This window comes from Eschrichtius robustus, chromosome 16, assembly GCF_028021215.1.
Source record: "Eschrichtius robustus isolate mEscRob2 chromosome 16, mEscRob2.pri, whole genome shotgun sequence".
NCBI classification, from domain to species: Eukaryota; Metazoa; Chordata; class Mammalia; order Artiodactyla; family Eschrichtiidae; genus Eschrichtius; species Eschrichtius robustus.
The window spans coordinates 63,034,542-63,057,740 of record NC_090839.1 but is presented as its reverse complement, the minus strand read 5'-3'; the positions used below and the strand labels follow the sequence as shown (position 1 = coordinate 63,057,740).

At 43.7% G+C, this 23,199-nt stretch overlaps 1 protein-coding gene across 3 annotated transcripts in view; it reads right to left on the bottom strand.

Annotated features, from left to right (window-relative positions):
* Positions 1–15,459: 15,459 nt before the first annotated feature.
* Positions 15,460–23,199, bottom strand: part of ATF7IP2 (activating transcription factor 7 interacting protein 2) — a 59,864-nt gene continuing 52,124 nt past the window's right edge. For all 3 annotated transcript variants that reach the window (XM_068566088.1, XM_068566089.1, XM_068566087.1), the window contains 2 exons: positions 16,680–16,765; positions 15,460–16,077 (listed from right to left, as the gene is read on the bottom strand). In XM_068566088.1, coding sequence (XP_068422189.1) covers positions 15,664–16,077; positions 16,680–16,765 — 500 coding nt within the window. In that variant the 3' untranslated portion in view covers positions 15,460–15,663. The remainder of the gene's footprint in view (positions 16,078–16,679; positions 16,766–23,199) is intronic.

Sequence of the window (23,199 nt, the reverse complement as noted above, 5' to 3'; positions counted from 1 at the left end):
CATCAGATGCTTCCAGCTTCCAAGAAAGCCCATCATGCCCCATCCTCTCACCCCGTTCTGAGCACAATTCCCACTTGAGCTTCTGGGCTTGCAGGGACCCGGGTGGAAGGGGCTGGATGAGGTGCGTTGTGTAACCCCACACAGCGGCGTCTCTGCCAGGTGTCTGGATCACGCTAATTACAGAGCCTGCCTGGCTTTAAGAAGCTGAGGTTTCTGACTCATCGCCCAGGGGGAAGGAGCTTTCATTTGCCTTTTTCTGTTCTGATCGCTGCTTTTCTTGCCCCCACCCAAGGCCGTGACCCAGGACTTCTGCGACCAACCAAACCCTCCCTGGGAGGCAGTGTAAACCACAGTTCCAATCCAACTCTGCAATTAGGAGCCAAGAGGCTTGAGTAAGCTACTTAGACTCTTTAAACGTCGTGTCCTAGTCTGCAAAACCAGGGTCATGCTTACTCCATTGGTCTCCCCTTCACCCAATGTTTGTTGAGCACCTACTATGTGCCACACATTGGGCTAGGCACCAGAGACACAAAGATGTACCAGACAGAAGAGTCCCATGTGCTCACGGAGCTTACATTATAGTGGGGGAGAGGAGCAGACAATAGGCAAGAAAAAAGATAAATAAAATTACAAATTGGCATATAATCTGCGAAGGAAATACTGTCATGTAAAGAGAGCAACCTAGGCCATGTGGGACAGAGTCACTGATGAAATGACGTTTAAGCTAAGACCTGTATCAGGAGGGCTGAGGGCAGGAAGGACTGGGCAGCAGGGCCAGTTAGGATACACGGTTGTAAGGATTAAATAAGGTAATGCATATACAGGACCTGGCACCACGTAGGGAACATTGTGCTTCCAGAGATACCCAGAACTCCAGTTTACAAAGCACCTTCATATGAATTGTATCATTGAATTTGATTCTCATGACCACTCACCAAATAGAGAGAGCAGACACTGGTGTGCCCAGTTTATTGGTGGGAATGTGATGGGAAGAACGGTTAAGTAGAGCAAGGAGGCAAAGCCTTTTCCTTTGGTATCTCGGATCCCCAAAAGTTGCCTCCTTTGATCTACAGTGGATGCTTGCAAGACAGCACCTGGTGAGTTAGCTACTGCTGGGTAACAAATAGCCACAATGCATGGTGGCATACAACAATCAGTGTTCATTGTTCATGTGTTTGGGATCAGCTGGAGTTTGGATGGGCAGCCCTGCTGACCTTGGCTGGATGTGCTCACAGGTCTGGGTGTTGGCTGATAATGCCCTTGACTGAAGTGGCTGGGGCAACTCAACCTTGTTCATATGTCTCCTGTCCTGTATCAGACTGACTCAGGTATAGTCTCATATGATGGCAGAGATGCAGGAGAGCAAGCGGAAACATAAGGCCTCTTAAGGGCTAGGCTTGCAATTAAGATACCATTACTTCTCTGCCTTCTACTGGCCAAGCAGTTTACAAATCTTACCCAGGTTCACAGGAGGGGAAATCAACTCCCTCCTTCAGTGAGAGGAATACAAGGATGAGGATGGGGAGGTGAGGGTGGGAGCAGATTGGGGCCATTGATGTAATCTATTACTGCAGGCTTCCAATTAGGGCCATGCAATAGAGAACAGTGTGTGTGTGTACATGTGTGTGTGAAACAGTTGAACCATTTAGGGCACAGATGGAATACTTGTGAAAGTGCAGATTTTAAACCTGTTAAATCTCTAAGGGCATGACCCAGAATCTGAATTTTATAAGCCTTTCAGTTTATTCTGATGATCACAAAAGTTTGCAAACCATTTTTAAGGGATCAGACCTATGTACAGATGGGTTTTCATTTTACATTTGGAGGTAAACACTGGAACAAGAAGTATATTATGTATAGACATGAATATGAATCTCTACTCCTCCCTCCAAAACATATGTGTCCAAAAATTATCCTGCTTCCAATGCATTTGCTTTACGGGCATCGACAGGCCAAGTGGCCAGGGAGTGAAATAGAAGGTAATACTACCACCTCCTAGTGGTGGTGTGTGGCAACACAACAGAGCAATAAAGCACCGTAGCAAAGATTTTTTTCTTTCACATACAATTCAGCCAAATACAAGACAGCTGATAAAAGCCAATGTGAGTTATTCCTCACTGCTTTACAGTTTAATCTATTACTACCAGACATGGCTATGTAGCTATTTTCATTGAGCTCAATTTATTAATTTTCAGCTCAGTTTTAAAATTTGTACTCTTGTTTTCAGCTAGTAGAATATTACAACATTGAGAGGGATTTACAGTTTGCAGCTGGATGTCAGCGTAGAATTTACTATTCTTGCCTGAGAAGAAGAATATATTTTAAGTGCAAAACCACTTTGAAGGCATTTTGAATAATTGTATTATGAAAAGTACTTGTGAACGTTTTTTCTCAAAATTTTTCCTTGAAAGAGCTTCATATTATCTGTCAGGGTTTCTCAACGCTGCCACAATTGACACGGGGGGGCAGATAGTTTTCAGCTGTGGGGGCCCGTCCTGTGCACTGCAGGATGTTTAGCAGCATCCTGGCCTCCACCCACTAGATGCCAACTGCACCCCTCGAGTGTGACAACCCAAAATGTCTCTAGGCATTGCCAAATGTCCCCTGGGGAGGGGAGGCAAAATTGCCCCCAGCTGGGAACCTCCACTGGTAGGGCTTTATATACCAGGAAATACAGTGATTGGCAACCATGAGGAGGCCACCAGGGTCCAGAGCAGGTCAGGCCACTGGGAGAGGAAACAGGGAGAAGCCAGTGCCAGCCCACCCCACCGTGGCCCCTGGCCCGTCTCTGAACAGCACAGGATGTTCCTGGTCCAAAGCTTAAACTGCATATTAGCTCAATATTTGTCATCAGCTAGAACAAACAGAGACCGGAGGAACCAGGAAAGACTTGCCTCTCCGCGTTTGTAGAAGGACAACAGTGTAATTTCACGGGGGACTTGGACACATGTGAGGAAAGAGAGGTGTGACTTGACCTTGGCACAGGGTTCCCTTAAATAACAGCTTTCTTTTTTTTTTTTTTTCTTTTTTGCCAGGAGGGGAAGTCAAATTGCGGTGACGTGCTGCTGCCTCGTCCGGAGATGAGTGCTGCTGGAGAGGAGAGCCCGGCCAGGAAAGCATCCACATGCCTAGTCTGACGCTGAGATGGTGATGGGGAACGGGGTGTAACAAGGTGGCCGCCATGCCTCTGTCCTCTTAGTTGTGCTTAGGTGTGCATTTTCCTGAAGCCCGCTTTCCTTCTTTGTTACCCTCTGTCTCCTGGGGTGGATGGTCTTTTGTCCTGAGAAAAAGGACCCTGAAAGGTCCCCAGACATTCTCAGAATAAGGTGTGATGTCTGGAAATATCTCACTAGGACCAATGAGACCTGCACGCCAGGGCTAACTCTGTTGCTGTATGACCTCAGGCAAGCTGCTTGATTTCTCTGGGCCTCTGCTGCCTATAAAATGGGAACAGCTGTGACAGCAACAGCAGGGGGCCTACACCCAGCGCTCGGTGAGGGCTATTCATCTTTTATTATCATCAAGTCACTGGGCCCAGCCCACCTACCAAATAAGCGGCAAACTTGAGGATTAAAATTAGATTTTCTGACTCCAAATCTTGGGTTCTCAACCTTGCCACATGCTGGAATCACTTGGGAGGCTTCTGAAGGCTGGATCCTGCAGAGGTTGCCATCTCCTTGGTCTGGGGAGCAGCCAGGTGTGGAGATTGTTGAGGGTCTCCAGGTGATTCTAATGTGCCGCCTTATAACTCAGGTGAACGACACTCAGGCTCAGGCAGAAGTTGACCTGCCAGGGCTGGCTTCTCTCACTGAACATAATGTCCATCCACGTTGTAGCGTGCAACAGGATTTCCTTCTTCTTCGTGCCTGAATAATATCCCATCCTATGTACGTATCACGTTTTCTTTCTCCACTCATCTGTCATTTCTTTCTCCACATCATCTGATACCGCTTACATGAGGTATTTAAAGTGGTCAAATTCATAGGAACAGAAAGTAGAAGGATGGTTGCCAGGGGCTTGGGGAGGGGGGATGGGAGTTGCTGTTCAATGGGTTCAGCATTTCAGTCCTGCAAGATGGAAAAGTTCTAGAGAGGCTGTGCAACATAGTCCTTATAAGTAACGGTATAGTTCCATACACTTAAACTTTGTTAAGAGGGTAATCTCATGTTATGTCATGAAAAAAATAAAATTTTTTACCACAACTTAAAAAAAAAAAAAAAAAAGACAGGCTCAAACGGGTGGTTCAGGGAAGTGCTGAAGGCTCCAGGGTGGGCAGAGGCTGAAAACAGGGGGACTGACTCAGAAGGGCTTCCTGGAGGAGGAGCCTCCAGGCTCTTCCAGGAAGAGGCGGAAAGTGTGGACCCAACATGCAGAGCAGCTGCTGGAGCGGAAGGCTTTCCCAAGGGATTAATGGGAGAGATGGGCTGATAGGAGTTCCAAGCCGGGATCTGGAGCCTTCAGTGTGAACTGCAGACAGCCAGCCTCGGAGAATTGCCTCCGCTTGTTAGCAAGGTGTGGCCTGCAGCCTCCCTGCCCCTGGCTGAGTTGACGCAGTAACCAGAGTGCTTATTTAAAGGATGGATGACTCAGCCTCCAGTTCCAGCCTCCGTCTTGCTTGGCTTGTTTTCTGGCAAAGGAGGCAGAGAGCCAGTGAGCAAAATGTGTGATTTGCCAGATTTTGCCAGCAGCTCAACTGATTTCAAATTCAGCCTAAATTTCTGTCTCCTTGTACGTGAAAAAGTCTTTATAATTTGCTGGTGGGGAAGGGGTGGGGTAGGGGGCTGATTCTTAAAGTCTAGTCCAAGGACTTGCTGCCTTGGAATTCCCTGGGCAGCATGTTGAGAATACAGATTCCTGGGTCACACCCCAGACTTGTGGAGTGGGACCCTCAAGGGGTGGGGCCCTGGAATCGGCCATCTTATCGAGCTCTCCAGGGATTTGGACCAAACGATGTTGGTGGATCACAGCTGGGAGTATTTCATGGGATGCTTAACACTGAAAACCAGGCCAGACAGCCCAAATTAAGAGGTGGTCCTGGCCCATCCAACCTGAACTTCCTTTCTTCTCTGCTGGTTCTCTTCTTTGTCTCACTGAGCAGGATAAACAGACCTCAGAGGTGGTTTGGAAATGCAGTGACCTGCAGTCCAATCAAAAATGATAAATTTTAAAAAGAAAGGAAATCTCACTTCATGGTCTACGGGTTTTCAAAATACCTGTGAATCATGTTCACACGATTGCTTTCTTTCTGGTCACCTAATATGCAGTTCCCCTTGCTTTGGTAGCAACACCCCAAATTCCTTTTGGAATCATCTCTCCCTCCCAGTGGGTGGGCAGGTCGATCCATCAGGGTGTCTGGTGGCACGTGACCCAAACCAAGTCAATCAACATTTCTCTCCTAGGCTTGTGAGGGTAGAAAACCCAGCCCTCAAGCAGCTGCATCTTATTCTCTCCATTAGCTCCTGTCCCTTTGATTATTCTCTGTGCCCCTTTCTGAGCCTTCTCTAGCCTACATCACAATTCTGTGGGCTACCCCAGGCCCCTCCCATAAACCCCCCTGCTGCTAAAATTCTGGTCCACTAGACAACTCTGGGAACTAAGGTTCTCTCTCTTTTTTTTTTTAAACAGATGCTAATATTTTGCCTTCTTTTCTTTTTAAATTATTTTTGGCTGCATTGGGTCTTTGTTGCTGTGCACGGGCTTTCTCTCGTTGCGGCGAGCGGGGGCTACTTCTCGTTGCGGTGCGCAGGCTTCTCATTGCGGTGGCTTCTCTTGTTGCGGAGCACGGGCTCTAGGCGCGCGGGCTTCAGTAGTTGTGGCTCACGAGCTTAGTTGCTCCGCAGCATGTGGGATCTTCCCGGACCAGGGCTCGAACCCACGTCCCCTGCATTGGCAGGTGGATTCTTAACCATTGTGCCACCAGGGAAGTCCCAGGCTCTCTCTTAATCTATGTCCGCATGCTGCTGCAGAGTTCTGGAAAGCTTTGTCCTGTTTTGACTTGTCATGGGGAGAGGGGAGGAGCGGAGATGGGGCGGTAATGTGAGTCGTTTCTATGCTATACATTTTGCCACTTTCAATCCAGTCCCTCAGAAAAGCTTTACATTTTCATCACAGACAACTAAGGGTAAGTTGCTTCCAAAGTCTCATTGAGATCTGAGTCTTTTTTGACTTGCATTGGATTTTCAGCTTAAACTAATTGCCTCTAATCTACATCAATTCCAATTTGATGAAATGAAGTGAGGATGATAAAATCCACCTGCAAGGGCTTTTGTTTCTAAATGGAACTGAAGCTCTGGAGCAGAGAACACAGTCAAGGAAGAGCTTCTGACTCAAAGTTTAGAGAAGCAATTCCAGTTAAAAATTTTGACTCAAGACTCAAAATCAACTGAGAATCAATGTGGAGGTCTGGGAAGAAAGGACTGTGCTATACCTAAATATTAGCTAAAGTCTCACTACACTGGCACCGTATTTCAAATATGTTGTTTGGTAGTTTTGTGACAATCGATTGGTTTCAACACCAAACATGACAAAAAGCAGGTTTATTTTCAATTTCAGAAAGGTGGAGAATGGGCATTACTGCCACCTGGTGGCCAATTTTCCAAACTGTTCGTTCAGGTCTTGTAGGGATGAGATTTGTGACGTTGAAGGCAGGCAGTAAACCGCAAACATTCCAAAGCCTCAACATTTGGCTACTGACCTGGATATTATACATTTCTATATTCAATTACAATCCCAATCATAAACCAAAACAATTTGGTTTGGTCTGGTCAGATAAAATTTCCATCTTTTTTTTTTTTTTTTTTCCAAATCGGATATTCCCCAAAGAAGAGAAATCATTACAGTGATTCCTTTTGTGGTCATTCTACACTTCCTTCTGCCATGTTATTTTTTTCCCCGGAGGAAGAAGGGTGTGCACATTTATTCTGGCTTCCTTAGTGGCATCGGGACAGAATAACTGGACCTTGGGGTCTGGGGCTGGTATGTGCATTGATGTTTCCCTGGAAAGGATTTGTTCTTCAGTTCCCCTGACTCTGGACATGACTTCCACAAACCCAGTCCCAGCTGCTGTTGTGTCACCCTGACCATTGCGATGGACTTGTAATTTGTCATCCTGGTTCCCCCCTACCCATCGCCCCCACCCCAGCCCCCAGCCCATTTTCTACGTGGCAGCCAGAGTGACCACAGCCTCCACTCTGGTCCTGTCACCCATCGGGCCTGAAGGCTTCAATGGCTCTCTGTTACTCCCAAGATGATGACCAAACTTCCTAACATGGACAACAGTCTCTAGCAGTGTCCCAGGTGCTGTTGTTGCCTCATAAACAAACCCCAAACATAGTGGCTTAAAATAACTTATTTTGCCTACAGTTTTGTGGGTCCAGATCTGGGTAGGACTCAGTTGGGCTATTCGTCTGCTCCACGTGGCTTCAGCTGGGGCATTTGCAATTCAGGATCTGCTCCAAAGATGGTTTCTTCACTCACGGGTCTGCCATCTTAGTGCTCCCTGGCCTGTCTCTTTCTTTCTCCCTCTCTCCATGTGGCATCTTGTCCTCCAGGGTCTCATGGCCTGGGCTTCCCACAGCCTGGTAATCTCAGGGTGGCTGCACTTCTTAAGTGGTGGCTGGTGTCCAAGAGGCAGGAAGTAGAAGCCGCCTGGCCGGCTCCCAGAGCTGGCCCAGCATTGCTTTCATTGTATTCTATTGGTCAAAGCAATCATAGATCTCCCCAGAATCAAGGAGGTGGAGAGAGAGACTCCACCTCCAGGCAGGGGAGAGAGGCAAGTGGCCTGGGAGGTACTAGGAGGTCTAGCCTCCTCCCACAGGCCCCAAACCAGACTGTCCAGAACCACCTGCCTCTTGCAAGTGTCCTTCCCTGTGTACTTAACCTGGTGAGTTCTACCCATTCTGCAGATTTCAGCTAAATCAGGATTTCTAGAGGGTAGTCTCACCTGACCCTACATGGACTCTAAGAGTCCATGATCCATTGTTTTGTCCCCCCACTGCTTATTTTGAAAATTTTCAACCTGCAGAAATGTTGCAAGAATAACATTACTTAGATTCACTGACTATTAACATTTTTGTCACATTTGCTTTTATCTCTTTGTATGTGTGTATGTGTATAAATATTTTATGAGCCATTTGCGTGTCAGCTGCAGACATCAAGACACTTTGCCTCCAAGGACGTTGGCAGTATCTCCTAAGAACAAGACTGTCCTCCCACGTAAGCCCAATGCGATGAATATGATGATCACTTTCAGGTGATTTAACACTATTATCCATAGAGTTCACCAAGGTCCAAATAATATCCTCTAAATCCAGGATCCACTGTGGGTCATGCATTGCATTTCATTGTCCTGTGGGATCCGCTCTTACACCCAAATCCTTTTCCTTCAGAGGACTTTCCCCATGTGCATTAAGCTTCTTGGTCAGGCACAAGTCCTTCCCCCAGGCACTCTCATGCCTTTCTCTTTATCATCCCTCAGCTTAAGTGCTTCCTCGTCCAGGAAGCTCTTCTTAGCCGGCCTGTCTCACATAACCCCACTGCCCCCATCATGCCCCATCATATCTCCCTCCTTATTTTCATATGGACCACATCACATTGCTCCCTGAAAATCTCATGTGTGTACTTTCCATTTGTCTCCTGTGCCCCCAACTAGGTCAGCTCCAAGAGGGCAGAGACAGTGATAAGCCTTGTTCTCCATGTTAGCACCTGGCCCGGTGTGTGGAATCTGGTAGATCCCTTGATGAATGAACACATGAATATTTCACTGTGAAATTGTAACCAATGGGTGAAAATAGAGTTTTGGGTTGCCGGGGCTGATGTCTTTACCAAACTTTTACCATGTCGTAAACCTCTTAACACAGCTGCTAAGAATTTCTCCTGTGTCTTGGGGCTACAATCCAGCCTACCTAAGCTTGGCCTCTGTTTCGCTCAGACGAATAACCCCTGCCCACAAATTTACCAAATTGCATTTATACAGAGCCTATGTGGCCTGAAACAGGGCCCTCAATCTTACTACTTAAACTACCCCAAATCTCTCTGCTTGCTGCACATGGGTCCCAGTCTGTGAGCAAGACATGGGTGAGTATCCCCAGGCTAAGGGATAATTTTTTTTCATGGAGAGAGAAGTGGTAGATAAGTACAATTAGCTCAAAAGGAACTGACCTCAAGCTGTGGAGGTGATGGGGGCAATTTGTGGGTAGTTCACACTCCCCATGATCCTTACCACCATGTGTGGTTTCCATGGTGGCAGAGTTTGCCATGGCCAGAATTGGCCGTTTGCTATCTTTACAGAACCAGCTGTGCTGCATCTGTATCCTTCCTTCACAGGCACTCTGGACATCCATCCCACAGATTACTCAGATCTTTAGGAACCCCCCAAAACTCAATACTCTCTTTAATGTGAATAGTTAAAACTCTGTATGGCAAAAATCAAATATGATCTGCCTTTTGTACTATCTTGGCCCAAATTCCATCCGAACCTGTCCAACTGCATTTAATATATTCCTCTACAGCCAAAATCCAGGGAAACATAATTGGGTTAGAAATCGTTTTAAATAAATCTTGAGTGTAGAAATATTTTCTTCATACATCAGACGTCACTTCCCTCTATCAAAGTAAGGAAAAGAAACTTCAGGTGTCTTTGCCCCTGTGGTCAGTCATAGCATCTACAGATATGTTTTCTGATATCATCTTTATTGATCCAACTTACTGCAATCTTTAAGGTGTTTTATTTCACTGGCATTGACAAACAGTTGTCCATCTTGTTACTGAACTGAACTCGGGTTCACTTGCCAGACACACAGCAAAGCCAATCTACCGACACCAGGTTGTGGTGCATTGCACAGTGCCAAGCAAGAAGAACAGGCAGCTTATGCTCAAAAGACCTAAGCTCTTCGATGGCTTTTAGTGAAGGATTTTTAAAGGCAACGTTAGGGGTGAGGGTTGCAGGGTACATGATCAGCTCATGGATGTTCTTCTGATTAGTCGGTGGTGAGGTAACAGGGAGGTGTTTGGGCAATCTTAACCATCAGCCTTCTGACTCCAACCAATCTGGGGTCTACGTGTTTGTGGTCAGCAATTTCTATCCAGTGAGGCCCTGGTTTCTGTAAAACAACTCAAGGATATGTGTCCGATTGTTATCTATATCCCTTGAGGAGGAACTGGGGTCCTGTGACTCTGTTTTATGGCTGACCTATCGTTTAAACTATCATTACTTTTCTTGCTGGACTGCTTTTCCTTTGTTTCTGCATTCCCTTACTTCTCTAATTAGTAACTGCTTGAGTCTGCTTTTTGGATCCTGGGGAAGGCCTAGGAGACTGAAGCCTTTCTCCTACAAACAAGAAACAGGGGACACAGAGGGATCTGCCACCAGGAAGGCCCTGCAGGGTCCTGCTCGCTTTCAATCTCACAAAACCCTGGCCCTAGTTTTAAAATTATAAGAAATTTTCCTTTCAAAGAAATTTGAGAAAAACATCCTGGTATATGGATGATTAATTCATTGTCTATGTATAAGAGTTGTTGCTTGTTGACCAGTGATGGTGTGAGTTTTAACTAATGTTTGTTCTTTTCCACCATCTAAATAGCTAATCTATTAAGCTCTCCCACCACCCATCGTAATTCCCGTGGTCTCTGTCGTCTCAGACTTTGCTTGTGCATTTGGAGGATTAGATCCCAGTGGGTGGGACTCTTTACCCCAACACAGTTCTACCACCCATAGTTCACATTGTAGAGGAAGAAAACTTCCTCTTCCCTTCTAGGGGCTATGAATGGAGCCTGTGAATTAAACTGACAAAAGACAGATTAACAGGAGAAAAGGAATACAAATTTTAATATTTTTACATGCACAGAGGTTTCAGAGAAAACATGTGAAACCCCAAAGAAGTGGTTAGACCTGGAGGGCTTTAACAAAGGGCGATTAAATTATGGGGAAGTGACAAAGGAAAGGGATTTGGGGCTCCTAGAGGTGGTAAATTGTGGGAAGTTGACTAGGAAATATATAGCAGATAAAGGTTTGCTTAATAGGGTTTGTTATGCAGATTCATCTCAGGTCTTCCAGGTACTGGAGAGGGAAACCCCTTTACAGAGGGAAATTTAGGTCACCTTTACAAGTGGAAATTTATGCCTTGATTTTAGGCAGAAAGGGGGAGTGAAGCGAGCTCTTCCTGTGTCTTCGGTTTTCTCAAATGCGTTCAGCTCAACATAATCCTTACGCCAAAGTGGCATATTTTGTGGTGGCATGTTTTGATCCCTTTCAACACGGATAAAAAAAATCAAATAGCCACATCCTCCCCGAGAAAATCTCAGGAGGCTGAAAGGTAGGAACTGACTGAATTAGATTTGTCTGCATTATAGGACTCCTGATTTTTAAAATTCAATGATTTAACTCTATCCTCTGGATTTGTGGTAACAGGTAATGTAAGTCTATCTATCTCTGAGCATTTGCCACTTCAGCTGTGTCAAAGGAAAATAAGATGGAGTGAGTATTGCTAAGAGAGCTCTCTGAAAAGGAGCCAGGAGGCTGTTGAGGAAGTGGGACTCACGCACGTCTCATTCCGGGTGGAATCTGACCTTTGACCACTTAGTATCTTAACGCGGGCATCCAGAACATCTGCACAATGTTCCAGAAGCTCAAGATACCTATTAGACCCTTACCCTAAATAACTCGTTTCAGCCTATCCCTTAAAGACAAATATTTCCTTTTTGCGTCAGTCATAATTCTCGCCAGACAATAATCTAGTGGCTTTTGCCTTTATAAGCCCCTGACTCCCTCTTCCCCAGAACAGTCTTTTGGTTTTACCTGAATCTGTGACTCCCGAATTGCAATCCTTAGGACCCCAAATAAGGCTCTTTGTTCTCTGAAGCCTTGATACTGATTATTCTTCAACAGCTGCCATCTACCAGTTAAAGCCACCATCTGATTTCACGATGTCGGGCACATCTCACTGACAGAAGACATTGTGAAATGATTGGCAGAGGCTTTGCATCTTCCATGTTGGGGGCATAAAACCACCCCCCGGCCAACATGAGTGTCTAGGAACACACAGGAGGCCCCACCTCCGCAGCATATGGGGTAAGGGCCAGGTGTCCACGTTTTGAACAAATCGTGGTCCCAGGGAAGAGTGCTTGTGTTAGTTTCCCTAGGGCTGTTGTAACAAATTACCACAAACTTGGTGGCTCAGAACAACAGAAATGTATTTTCTCATAGCTCTAGAGACGTCTGAAATCCAGGTGTTGGCCGGGCTGTGCTCCCTCCAGAGGCTCTTCCAGCTTCTGGTGGCTCCGGTGTTCCTTGGCTTGTGGCTGCTTCACTCCAATCTCTGCCTCTATCTCCATATTGGAAACGTGTTCACATTATGATTTTTAGAAGAATTTTCTTCTATCTCCATGGCCACCTCTGAGTGACATGCCATCTCCTGCTGACCCTTTGGCCCAGTAAATTAGCAGTTACCTCGGAAACAAGGTATTTCTAATTTACCCATCCCCAGCAAAGGTTTTATGTTTTCGCTTTCTACCATTTACTAATAAAGGACTTGCTTCATCCTAGGTATTCTATGTTACATCGTTAACTCCTTACAATGACCCTGAATCAGGGCTCTTGAGCTCAGGCAGCAGAACCAGTTAAACAAGGAAAGAGAGGGAGAAAGAGGCAGAAGGAAGGAGTCAGCACTGCATTCTACACATTGAGAAAAAGGAGGCTCAGAGAGATGCCGACCTCACAGTAAGTGTTGGAACTGGCTTTCAGACTCAGGGTCTGTCTGTGAATTCCTTATCCCACGAGAACAACATATGAGACATTCAGTGTCCAGGACAGTTGGACAAGCTACTGCCCTGATACTCAACTCCCGGGGTGAGTATGCGCCTCCTCTGTCTGGGGGCCCTGTGGTCTTGGTGAGGAAGCCATCAAAACTATAGAACTTGGAACTGATTAGAGGGGCTAGACTTGGCCCAGTGTGGGAGAGCTGGTGGAGAAGCCTATGCAAACTGTTCCCTCTGGGTCTAGTGTTGAGTCTGGAGTCGCGCGAGGTCAGCCAGGTGGCCGTCAGGAAGGAAGGAAGGAAGCGGACAAGAGCAAGTACAAACTGGAAGCACGTCTGTGTGTGACTACCTCCAGCCTCGAAGCCACAGGAAACATGGCCTATAGGAAAGGCACAGAGCAGCAAACAGAGGTGCCCTTCACTTAGCCAGGAACTTGGCAGGAGCTGTGGGTCTATGAGCCAGCAGAGCATGGAAGCCTCCACGCTCTGATGCCCTGTATCTATCTTCAGAACATAAAACACAGAACTGATCTTTTGCTTCTGCTCCAAATTGCATGCAGTGTCTCGTGACCAACGCTAAACTCTAACCAGCCAGGGAAGGACATCCTGGGAAAGGTAGTTCCAGCTTGGCGACATGGACATCATCCAAAGCCACTACACCTACCCTGAGTGTCAAGAGTAGCGGAGTATACCTCTCACTGACCAAAAATGCCAGAGGTTTGCTTTCTTGTTCACCTTGCAGCTTTGACACATGCCCTAGGATAAGCCAATCTGATGTCGGGGTTTTGATTCTGGAACCACAAGGCAGCAAGGACAGTGGGGAAGGCTTTCTGTTCTGCCCATTGTCCCCACGAGGCCGCACAGCCTGTGTGTACAGCCGGAACCCAGGACCAGGGTGCCGTGTGTGAATGGGCTGGGTCTCTGTGACTCGGGCAAGCCAACCAAGCTCCCTGGACCTGTTTCCACATCTTTAAAATGGGCAGAAAATATCTTAACATATCATTATGGGGTATAAATTGCATAAACTGTCCCAGGTTTGAATCCTCATGGGAATTTGTTGCAAAGTATCTTTTTTTCCCCTTTCCTGTTTTCCAAGCCAGAGTCTCTCAGCTCCCTGCTGATTCCAGGCACCGCCCCACAGCCTTTTCTCAATATATTCAATTTTAGCTCATCAATCAAGAGTTTGGTTCTGTTGCTTAAAGGAGGCATAAAGGTTTCCCACCAAAAGCGCATGAAACGTTTCCTGGGTGGAGGTGGGGGGTTCACCTTGTACTATGTAACTGTACAGTCCTGGGTCTTGTTCTCAGGCCGCTTCTCTTCTGGTGTCCCTGACAGTTAACAGTTGAAGACCTTGCTCCTGCCCCTCCAAAAGGCAAGAAACATTAATGCTTTCTGGGCCACCAGCTGTGAGATGCTTGCTCGCTATCAGCATTCCTCCTCATTCTACTATTGTGAAGAGCTCTTTTGCTTAAGACTTGTGTACCTACCAACATTCCAGAAGATCTGCTGGTTGGGATGCAGTTTCGCTCTGCTGATGCACACCGAAGTCTTGTTGTGGCGTCAAGGCTTTGGGCTTCGCTTAGTGAGTGAATGGCTAGTTGACGGCAGCCCACGGGTGCAGGTGTCCTCAAGTGACGCCTCGTCCTGTGCTGCAGAACACGCTCCACGGCTCCGAGCCTGAAACAGGGCCTCACAGAGGGCGGCTCATCTCTGCAAATTCAGCTCAGAATTTGGCTCTTTCAGTCATAGTGTTTTAAAAGGTAGACACAGGAGACTGAAAAATAACATCTTCATTGATGACTGAAGATGTGACAGCATTCACAAAATGCCAAGGAAAGCCATTCCTGTTCAATTTTTTAAATCTCAGAGCCTCTGAGGCCTGAACTTTCACTATATACCAGAAAAGAATGCCTCTCTTGAACAGACGTTCACACTAACAGTTATTTTTCTGTTTTCTCAGTGTCCTAGTATTACTTATCCACGGTTTGTCCCATCAGGGCCTGACTTACACTTACCCAGTCTGCTCACCCGTCAAGTTTCTTGGGCTACTTGTAGGAGCCACAGCTCACATCAGTGTTCCCTCAGACAGAGGTAAGCAGGACATCTATGGGAGCCCCTTAGTGTTATGTTGTAAGTAATGATGGTAGCCAGGAAATAAGCAAAGGGTCTCATTAGGGAATCAGCAAATTAAAGCCTTAAATCTAAGGCAGACAACTCCATTTTCCTCAACTGAAATAGCAGGTTGGGTAATTTTTTATTTTACAAGAGATACTGAATTATTTGTGTACACAGCACACAACGTTTAACTAGTTTTATTATGTATGTAAGTATACAAACCGATTTCGGGAAAACCTAGACTATTTCCCTAAATGATTGACATGGCCTAAAAAAAAGGGGAGTAGGGAGGGGCACAAATTAATAGCCCTTAGAATTTGAACAGAATGGGAAGACATCTATTTTCATAAAATCTTGGTGGAGATGCACCCCAAGGATGATCTGGCCTCAGTAAAGAGCTGAATTTTCCCGTACCTATACTGACCACAAGCAGGTCACCAAAAGCTGATTTTCAAGAGAGGAAATGGTGGTTGCTTACATCCTAGGGCTTCTGATAGAAGCAGTAGCTCCACAGTCACCAAACGTATTGTACCTAACACAGCTTAGCGACATGGGTCCATGATAGTGTATTTCTTAGAACATATCCATTGGAAGTATTTATTGAATGCAAATCAGAAATTCATGAAACTACAGGCCACTTACAACATAGGGAAGAGGACTGTCCCCGTATAAAGGGTTCACAATCTGAACTGGCCCTTTAAGACATCGAATAGCGTTAGAGAAACATTGTAAACAACTGAAGTATGAAAAAACAAAATGTAGTACAATATATAATTATCAAATACTTTTCATACTTTTAGGTAAGATTTTCAGAAAACCCAGGAACAGATTTTATATCACAAAATGGTCCATATCGCCCAAAAATGTCTTTTGACTGGACAGTAAAATAATATTTGTTGGAAGCTAAAAACTGAGATAAAGTACAGGCCATTGGGAGTGGAAAAGCTTTAATTTCTCCAATTTTCTTCCAGATCAGCTTATTATTAGGGTTCTCATGGCACAGGAAGAGGTGGTAGCTTTCCACGGGGGCACACTTGGGATTGATTTTGGTTATGTTCCAAGTCAGGGCAATGCCCCTGGGTCTCAGCACCCGTTTTACTCTGAGCTCAGGCTTCTGGGGAGGAAGTGTGTCTCGGATTTTGTCTACCAGTTCGGGTAGTAGTGGTGGTGGTTCTGGGAGAGGTGGCAGGTGCTCAAAGGACTCAAGAACCTAAAACACATTTATAAAAAGTTTAGCAAGCTGAATCGGTGGGGTCTGATTTTTTTTAAGTGGTCAACTGCAGTTCTACAATGTATATTTCCCATTCCTCAATCCATTTATCAAAATCATAAGAACAAAAGGATGCTTCAAGGACACGTGAGGCTGGATCCAGTTTCTTTCAAGCATAAGCTTCTTTTAGAGTTAAGATCTCTACACTCTGGAATATCACTAATCCAGAATGGGTTAGGCCCCAGACATTCTGGAGAAATATTCCATCTCATTTCCAAACCTGTGTTCCCAAACATGAAAAGTGTGAGTGTAGGAGAACACCCATTTCCATCCACCTTCATCAACAATGGTTATTACTCTTAAAAATCTTTTCCAATTTGTTGGCCTAAAAAAATGTAGTTGTTTTAATTCTGTAGCTTCTGGAAAATTCAATTAAATTAGTTTAATTGAGTAAATAAGTAGACTCACAATAGCACATTTAAAAAAGCATATTATAGTGCTTTCTAAGATGAAATGTAACCCAAATGTTTCTTTATTAGTAAAATGGGTACTTCCACTCAATTTGGAATGAATATCCCTTACAGAACATTTCATATCAGTACCTGGGCTGCATTTTGTGCCACTGGGGTTGTCTCTTTTGAGATTGAAATAGCTTTCGTAGGTAACTCAAGCGTGGATACTGGACTTTCTGTGAACAACAGAAGGTTTAAAAGTAAAATGTATCTGCAATAATCAATCCCATAGCCTTTACAGCAAACAGTAGTTTACATCTTGGGTAGTAATTAAATGTGAACTAAAATTATAAAACTGTGAAATAAGAAGACAACTTTTGATATGCAAATGTATCAAATATAGAGAATTTTTCTTTAATGTGACAAAAATTCCTCACTTAAGGTAAACACTAATGTCATGATGCAACTGGGAACTAGGAAAAATTACCCATGGGAGAGGGAATTCCTGCTTAGCAGTCTCAGAGGCAGATTTTGTTCTGTTAGGTCAACAAGGATGTTTGCAAACACAGAACTGTTTACAATCCTATAAGAATGTGTGATACCAACAAGGCCTGGGCATTCAAACTAAAACTCATGCAGGCTGGGGTTGGAGGTATCTCATGGTAGCCTAGAGGGAATTAGACATCAATTGTGGACTGTTGAAAGGGAGGGGGAGGGAGGAGAGACAGAAGAGAGAATGGAAGAAAGAGAGATGGTTAGAAGAAGAAAAGGAGGAAAATAGAGAAAATGTGGGTGTGAGGGAGAGAAAGAAGGTTTAGTAGGTGCAAGAATGGTTTGAGGACAACTGGGGAAAGTATCATGGGGGTGGTAAGAAAAGGGGCTCCATGTTGGAAAGTAATAGGGCCAGACAGCTAAAAATTTCAGAAGTTTGAACATATCTAACAAGCAGCAAAAATCATTTTTAATCCACTGTGTGTGCAGTGATATAACTGTTTAACATACTTTATGAATCTCCCCCAATAAAATTTTTTATTTGTATTTTTCTTTTAACTGACAAGGATAATTAAATTCTGCACTGTGTTTCAAAGATAACTTATTAATCGCTTTATTTACTGGTGTTAAAAAACATTTTTGTAAAGGTAATGATTTTACGCTTTTAATTGTAAGAGAATCGATGCATGAGAGATTGGTTCAAGATGGCAGGGTAGAAGGATGTGTGCTCACTCCCTCTTGCGAGAGCAGCGGAATCACAACTAACTGCTGAACACTCATCGACAGAGAGACACTGGAACTCACCAAAAAAGATACCCCACATCCAAAGACAAAGGAGAAGCCACAATGAGACGGTAGGAGGGGCGCGATCACAATAAAATCAAATCTCATAACCGCTGGGTGGGTGACTCACAAACTGGAGGACAATTATACCACAGGAGACCACCCACTGGAGTGAAGGTTCTGAGCCCCACGTCAGGCTTCCCAACCTGGGGGTCCGGCAATGGGAGGAGGAATTCCTAGAGAATCAGACTTTGAAGGCTAGTGGGATTTGACTGCAGAACTTCAACAGGACTGGGGGAAACAGAGACTCCCCTCTTGGAGGGCACACACAAAGTAGTGTGCACATCAGGACCCAGGGGAAGGAGCAGTGACCCCACAGAAGACTGAACTAGACCTACCTGCTAGTGTTGAAGGGTCTCCTGGAGAGGCGGGGGGTGGCTGTGGCTCACCGTGGGGACAAGGACACTGGCAGCAGAAGTTCTGGGAAATACTCCTTGGCATGAGCCCTCCCAGAGTCCACCATTAGCCCCATCAAAGAGCCGGGTAGGCTCCAGTGCTGGGTTGCCTCAGGACAAACAACCAACAGTGAGGAAACCCGGCCCCACCCATCAGCAGACAAGCAGATTAAAGTTTTACTGAGCTCTGCCCACCAGAGCAACACCCAGCTCTACCCACCACCAGCCCCTTCCATCAGGAAGCTTGCACAAGCCTCTTAGATAGCCTCATCCACCAGAGGGCAGACAGCAGAAGAAAGAAGAATTACAATTCAGCAGCCTGTGGAACGAAAACCATATTCACAGAAAGACAGACAAAACGAAAAGGCAGAGGACTATGTACCAGATGAAGAAACAAGATAAAACCCCAGAAAAACAACTAAATGAAGTGGAGATAGGCAACCTTCCAGAAAAAGAATTCAGAATAATGAGAGTGAAGATGATCCAGGACCTCGGAATAAGAATGGAGGCAAAGATCGAGAAGATGCAAGAAACGTTTAACAAAGACCTAGAAGAATTAAAGAACAAACAAACAGAGATGAACAATACAATAAGTGAAATGAAAAATAAACTAGAAAGAATCAATAGCAGAATAACTGAGGCAGAAGAACAGATAAGTGACCTGGGAGACGAATGGTGGAATTCACTGCCATGGAACAAAATAAAGAAAAAAGAATGAAAAGAAATGAAGACAGCCTAAGAGACCTCTGGGACAACATTAAATGCACCAACATTCGCATTATAGGGGTCCCAGAAGGAGAAGACAGAAAGGACCCGAGAAACTGTTTGAAGAGATTACATTCGAAAACTTCCCTAACATGGGAAAGGAAATAGCCACCCAAGTCCAGGAAGCACAGAGAGTCCCAGGCAGGATAGACCCAAGGAGAAACATGCTGAGACACATAGTAATCAAACTGACAAAAATTAAAGACAAAGAAAAATTATTGAAAGCAACAAGGGAAAAATGACAAATAACATACAAGGGAACTCCCATAAGGTTAACAGCTGATTTCTCAGCAGAAACTCTACAAGCCAAAAGGGAGTGGCATGATATATTTAAAGTGATGAAAGGGAAGAACCTACAACCAAGATTACTCTACCCGGCTAGGATCTCTTTCAGATTCGATGGAGAAATCAAAAGCTTTACAGACAAGCAAAAGCTAAGAGAATTCAGCACCACCAAACCAGCTCTACAACAAATGCTAAAGGAACTTCTCTAAGTGGGAAACACAAGAGAAGAAAAGGACCTACAAAAACAAACCCATAACAATTAAGAAAATGGTAATAGGAACATACATATCAATAATTACCTTAAACGTGAATGGATTAAATGCTCCAACCAAAAGACACAGGGTCACTGAATGGATACAAAAACAAGACCCATATATATGCTGTCTACAAGAGACCCACTTCAGACCTAGGGACACATACAGACTGAAAGTGAGGGGATGGAAAAAGATATTCCATGCAAATGGAAATCAAAAGAAAGCTGGAGCAGCAATACTCATATCAGATAAAACAGACTTTAAAATAAAGAATGTTACAAGCGACAAGGAAGGACACTACATAACGATCAAGGGATTAATCCAAGAAGAAGATATAACAATTATAAATATATATGCACCCAACATAGGAGCACCTCAATACATAAGGCAACTGCTAACACCTATAAAAGAGGAAATTGACAGTAACACAATAATAGTGAGGGACTTTAACACCTCACTTACACCAATGGACAGATAATCCAGACAGAAAATTAATAAGGAAACACAAGCTTTACATGACACATTAGACCAGATAGATTTAATTGATATTTATAGGACATTCCATCCAAAAACAGCAGATTACACTTTCTTCTCAAGTGCGCACGGAACATTCTCCAGGATAGATCACATCTTGGGTCACAAATCAAGGCTCGGTAAATTTAAGAAAACTGAAATCATACCAAACATCTTTTCCAACCACAATGCTTTGAGATTAGAAATAAATTACAGGGAAAAAAACGTAAAATAACACAAACACATGGAGGCTAAACAATACGTTACTAAATAACCAAGAGATCACTGAAGAAATCAAAGAGGAAATCAAAAAATACCTAGAGACAAATGACAATGAAAACATGACGATCCAAAACCTATGGGATGCAGCAAAAGCAGTTCTAAGAGGGAAGTTTATAGCAATACAATCCTACCTCAAGAAACAAGAAAAAATCTCAATCTAACCTTACACCTAAAGGAACTAGAGAAAGAAGAACAAACAAAACACAAAATTAGTAGAAGGAAAGAAATCATAAAGATCAGAGCAGAAATAAATGAAATAGAAACAAAGAAAACAATAGCAAAGATCAATAAAACTAAAAGCTGGTTCTTTGAGAAGATAAATAAAATTGATAAACCTTTAGCCAGACTCAACAAGAAAAAGAGGGAGAGGACTCAAATCAATAAAATTAGAAATGAAAAAGGAGAAGTTACAACGGACATCGCAGAAATATAAAGCATCATAAGCGACTATTACAAGCAACTCTATGCCAATAAAATGGACAACGTGGAAGAAATGGACAAATTCTTAGAAAGATATAACCTTCCACAACCGAACCAGGAAGAACTAGAAAATATGAACAGACCAATCACAAGTAATGAAATTGAAACTGTGATTAAAACTCTTCCAACAAACCAAAGTCCAGGACTGTCCAGGACCAGATGGCTTCACAGGTGAATTCTATCCAACATTTAGAGAAGAGCTAAGACCCATCCTTCTCAAACTCTTCCAAAAAACTGCAGGGGAAGGAACACTCCCAAACTCATTCTACAAGGCCACCATCACCCTGATACCAAAACCAGAGATACTACAAAAAAGGAAAATTACAGACCAATATCACTGATGAACACAGATGCAAAAATCCTCAACAAAACACTAGCAAACAGAATCCAACAACAAATTAAAAGGATCATACACCACGATCAAGTGGGATTTATCGCAGGGATGCAAGGATTCTTCAATATAGGCATATCAACCAGTGTGATACACCATATTAACAAATTGAATAAAAACCATATGATCTCAATAGATGCAGAAAAAGCTTTTGACAAAATTCAACACCCATTTATGATAAAAACTCTCCAGAAAGTGGGCATAGAAGGAAACTCAACATAATAAAGGCCATATACAACAAACCCACAGCAAACGTCATTCTCAGTGGTGAAAAACTGAAAGCATTTCCTCTAAGATGAGGAACAAGAAATGTATGTCCACTCTTGCCACTATTATTCAACATAGTTTTGGAAGTCCTAGACACAGCAATCAGAGAAGAAAAATAAATAAAAGGAATACAAATTGGAAGAAAAAAGTAAAACTGTCACTGCCTGCAGATGACATGATACTAACATAGAGAATCCTAATGATGCCACCAGAAAACTACTAGAGCTAATCAATGAATTTGGTAAAGTTGCAGGATACAAAATTAATGCAAAGAAATCTCTTGCATTCCTATACACTAACAACAAGAGATCAGAAAGAGAAATTAAGGAAACAATCCCGTTCACCATTGCAACAAAAAGGATAAAATACCTAGGAATAAACCTACCTAAGGAGGTAAAAGACCTGTACTCAGAAAACTATAAGACACTGATGAAAGAAATCAAAGATGACACAAACAGATGGAGAGCTATATACCATGTGCTTGGATTGGAAGAATCAATAGTGTGAAAATGACTATACTACTCAAAGCAATCTACAGAATCAATGCAATCCCTATCAAATTACCAGTGACATTTTTTACAGAACTAGAACAAAAAATCTTAAAATGTGTATGGAGACACAAAGGACCCTGAATAGCCAAAGCAGTCTTGAGGGAATAAAATGTAGCAGGAGGAATCAGACTCCCTGACTTCAGATTATACTACAAAGCTACAGTAATCAAGACAATATGGTACTGGCACAAAAACAGAAATATAGTTCAATGGAACAGGATAGAAAGCCCAGAGATAAACCCACGCACCGATGGTCAACTCATCTATGACAAAGGAGGCAAGGATATACAACTGAGAAAAGACAGCCTCTTCAATAAGTGGTGCTGGGAAAACTGGACAGCTACATGTAAAAGAATGAAATTAGAACACTGCCTAACACCATACACAAAAATAAACTCAAAATGGATTAAAGACCTAAATGTAAGACTGGACACTATAAAACTCTTAGAGGAAAACATAGGAAGAACACTCTTTGACATAAATCACGGCAAGATCTTTTTTGACCCACTTCCTAGAGTAATGGAAATAAAAACAAAAATAAACAAATGGGACCTAATGAAACTTAAAAGCTTTTGCACAGCAAAGGGAACTATAAACAAAATGAAAAGACAACCCTCAGAGTAGGAGAAAATATTTGAAAACGAACCAACGGACGAAGGATTAATCTCCAAAATATATAAACAGCTCATGCAGCTCAATGTTAAAAAAACAAACAACCCAATAAAAAAATGGGCAGAAGACCTAAATAGACATCTCTTCAAAGAAGACATACAGATGGCCAAGAGGCACATGAAAAGCTGCTCAACATCACTAATCATTAGAGAAATGCAAATCAAAACTACAGTGAGGTATCACCTCCACCAGTTAGAATGGGCATCATCAGAAAATCTACGAACAACAAATGCTGGAGAGGGTGTGGAGGAAAGGGAACCCTCTTGCACTGTTGGTGGGAATGTAAATTGATAGAGCCACTATGGAGAACAATATGGAGGTTCCTTAAAAAACTAAAAATAGAATTACCATATGACCCAGCAATCCCAGGTCACAGAAGCAACCTAAATGCCCATCAACAGATGAATGGATAAAGAAGATGTGGTACATATATACAATGGAATATTACTCAGCCATAAAAAGGAATGAAATTGGGTCATT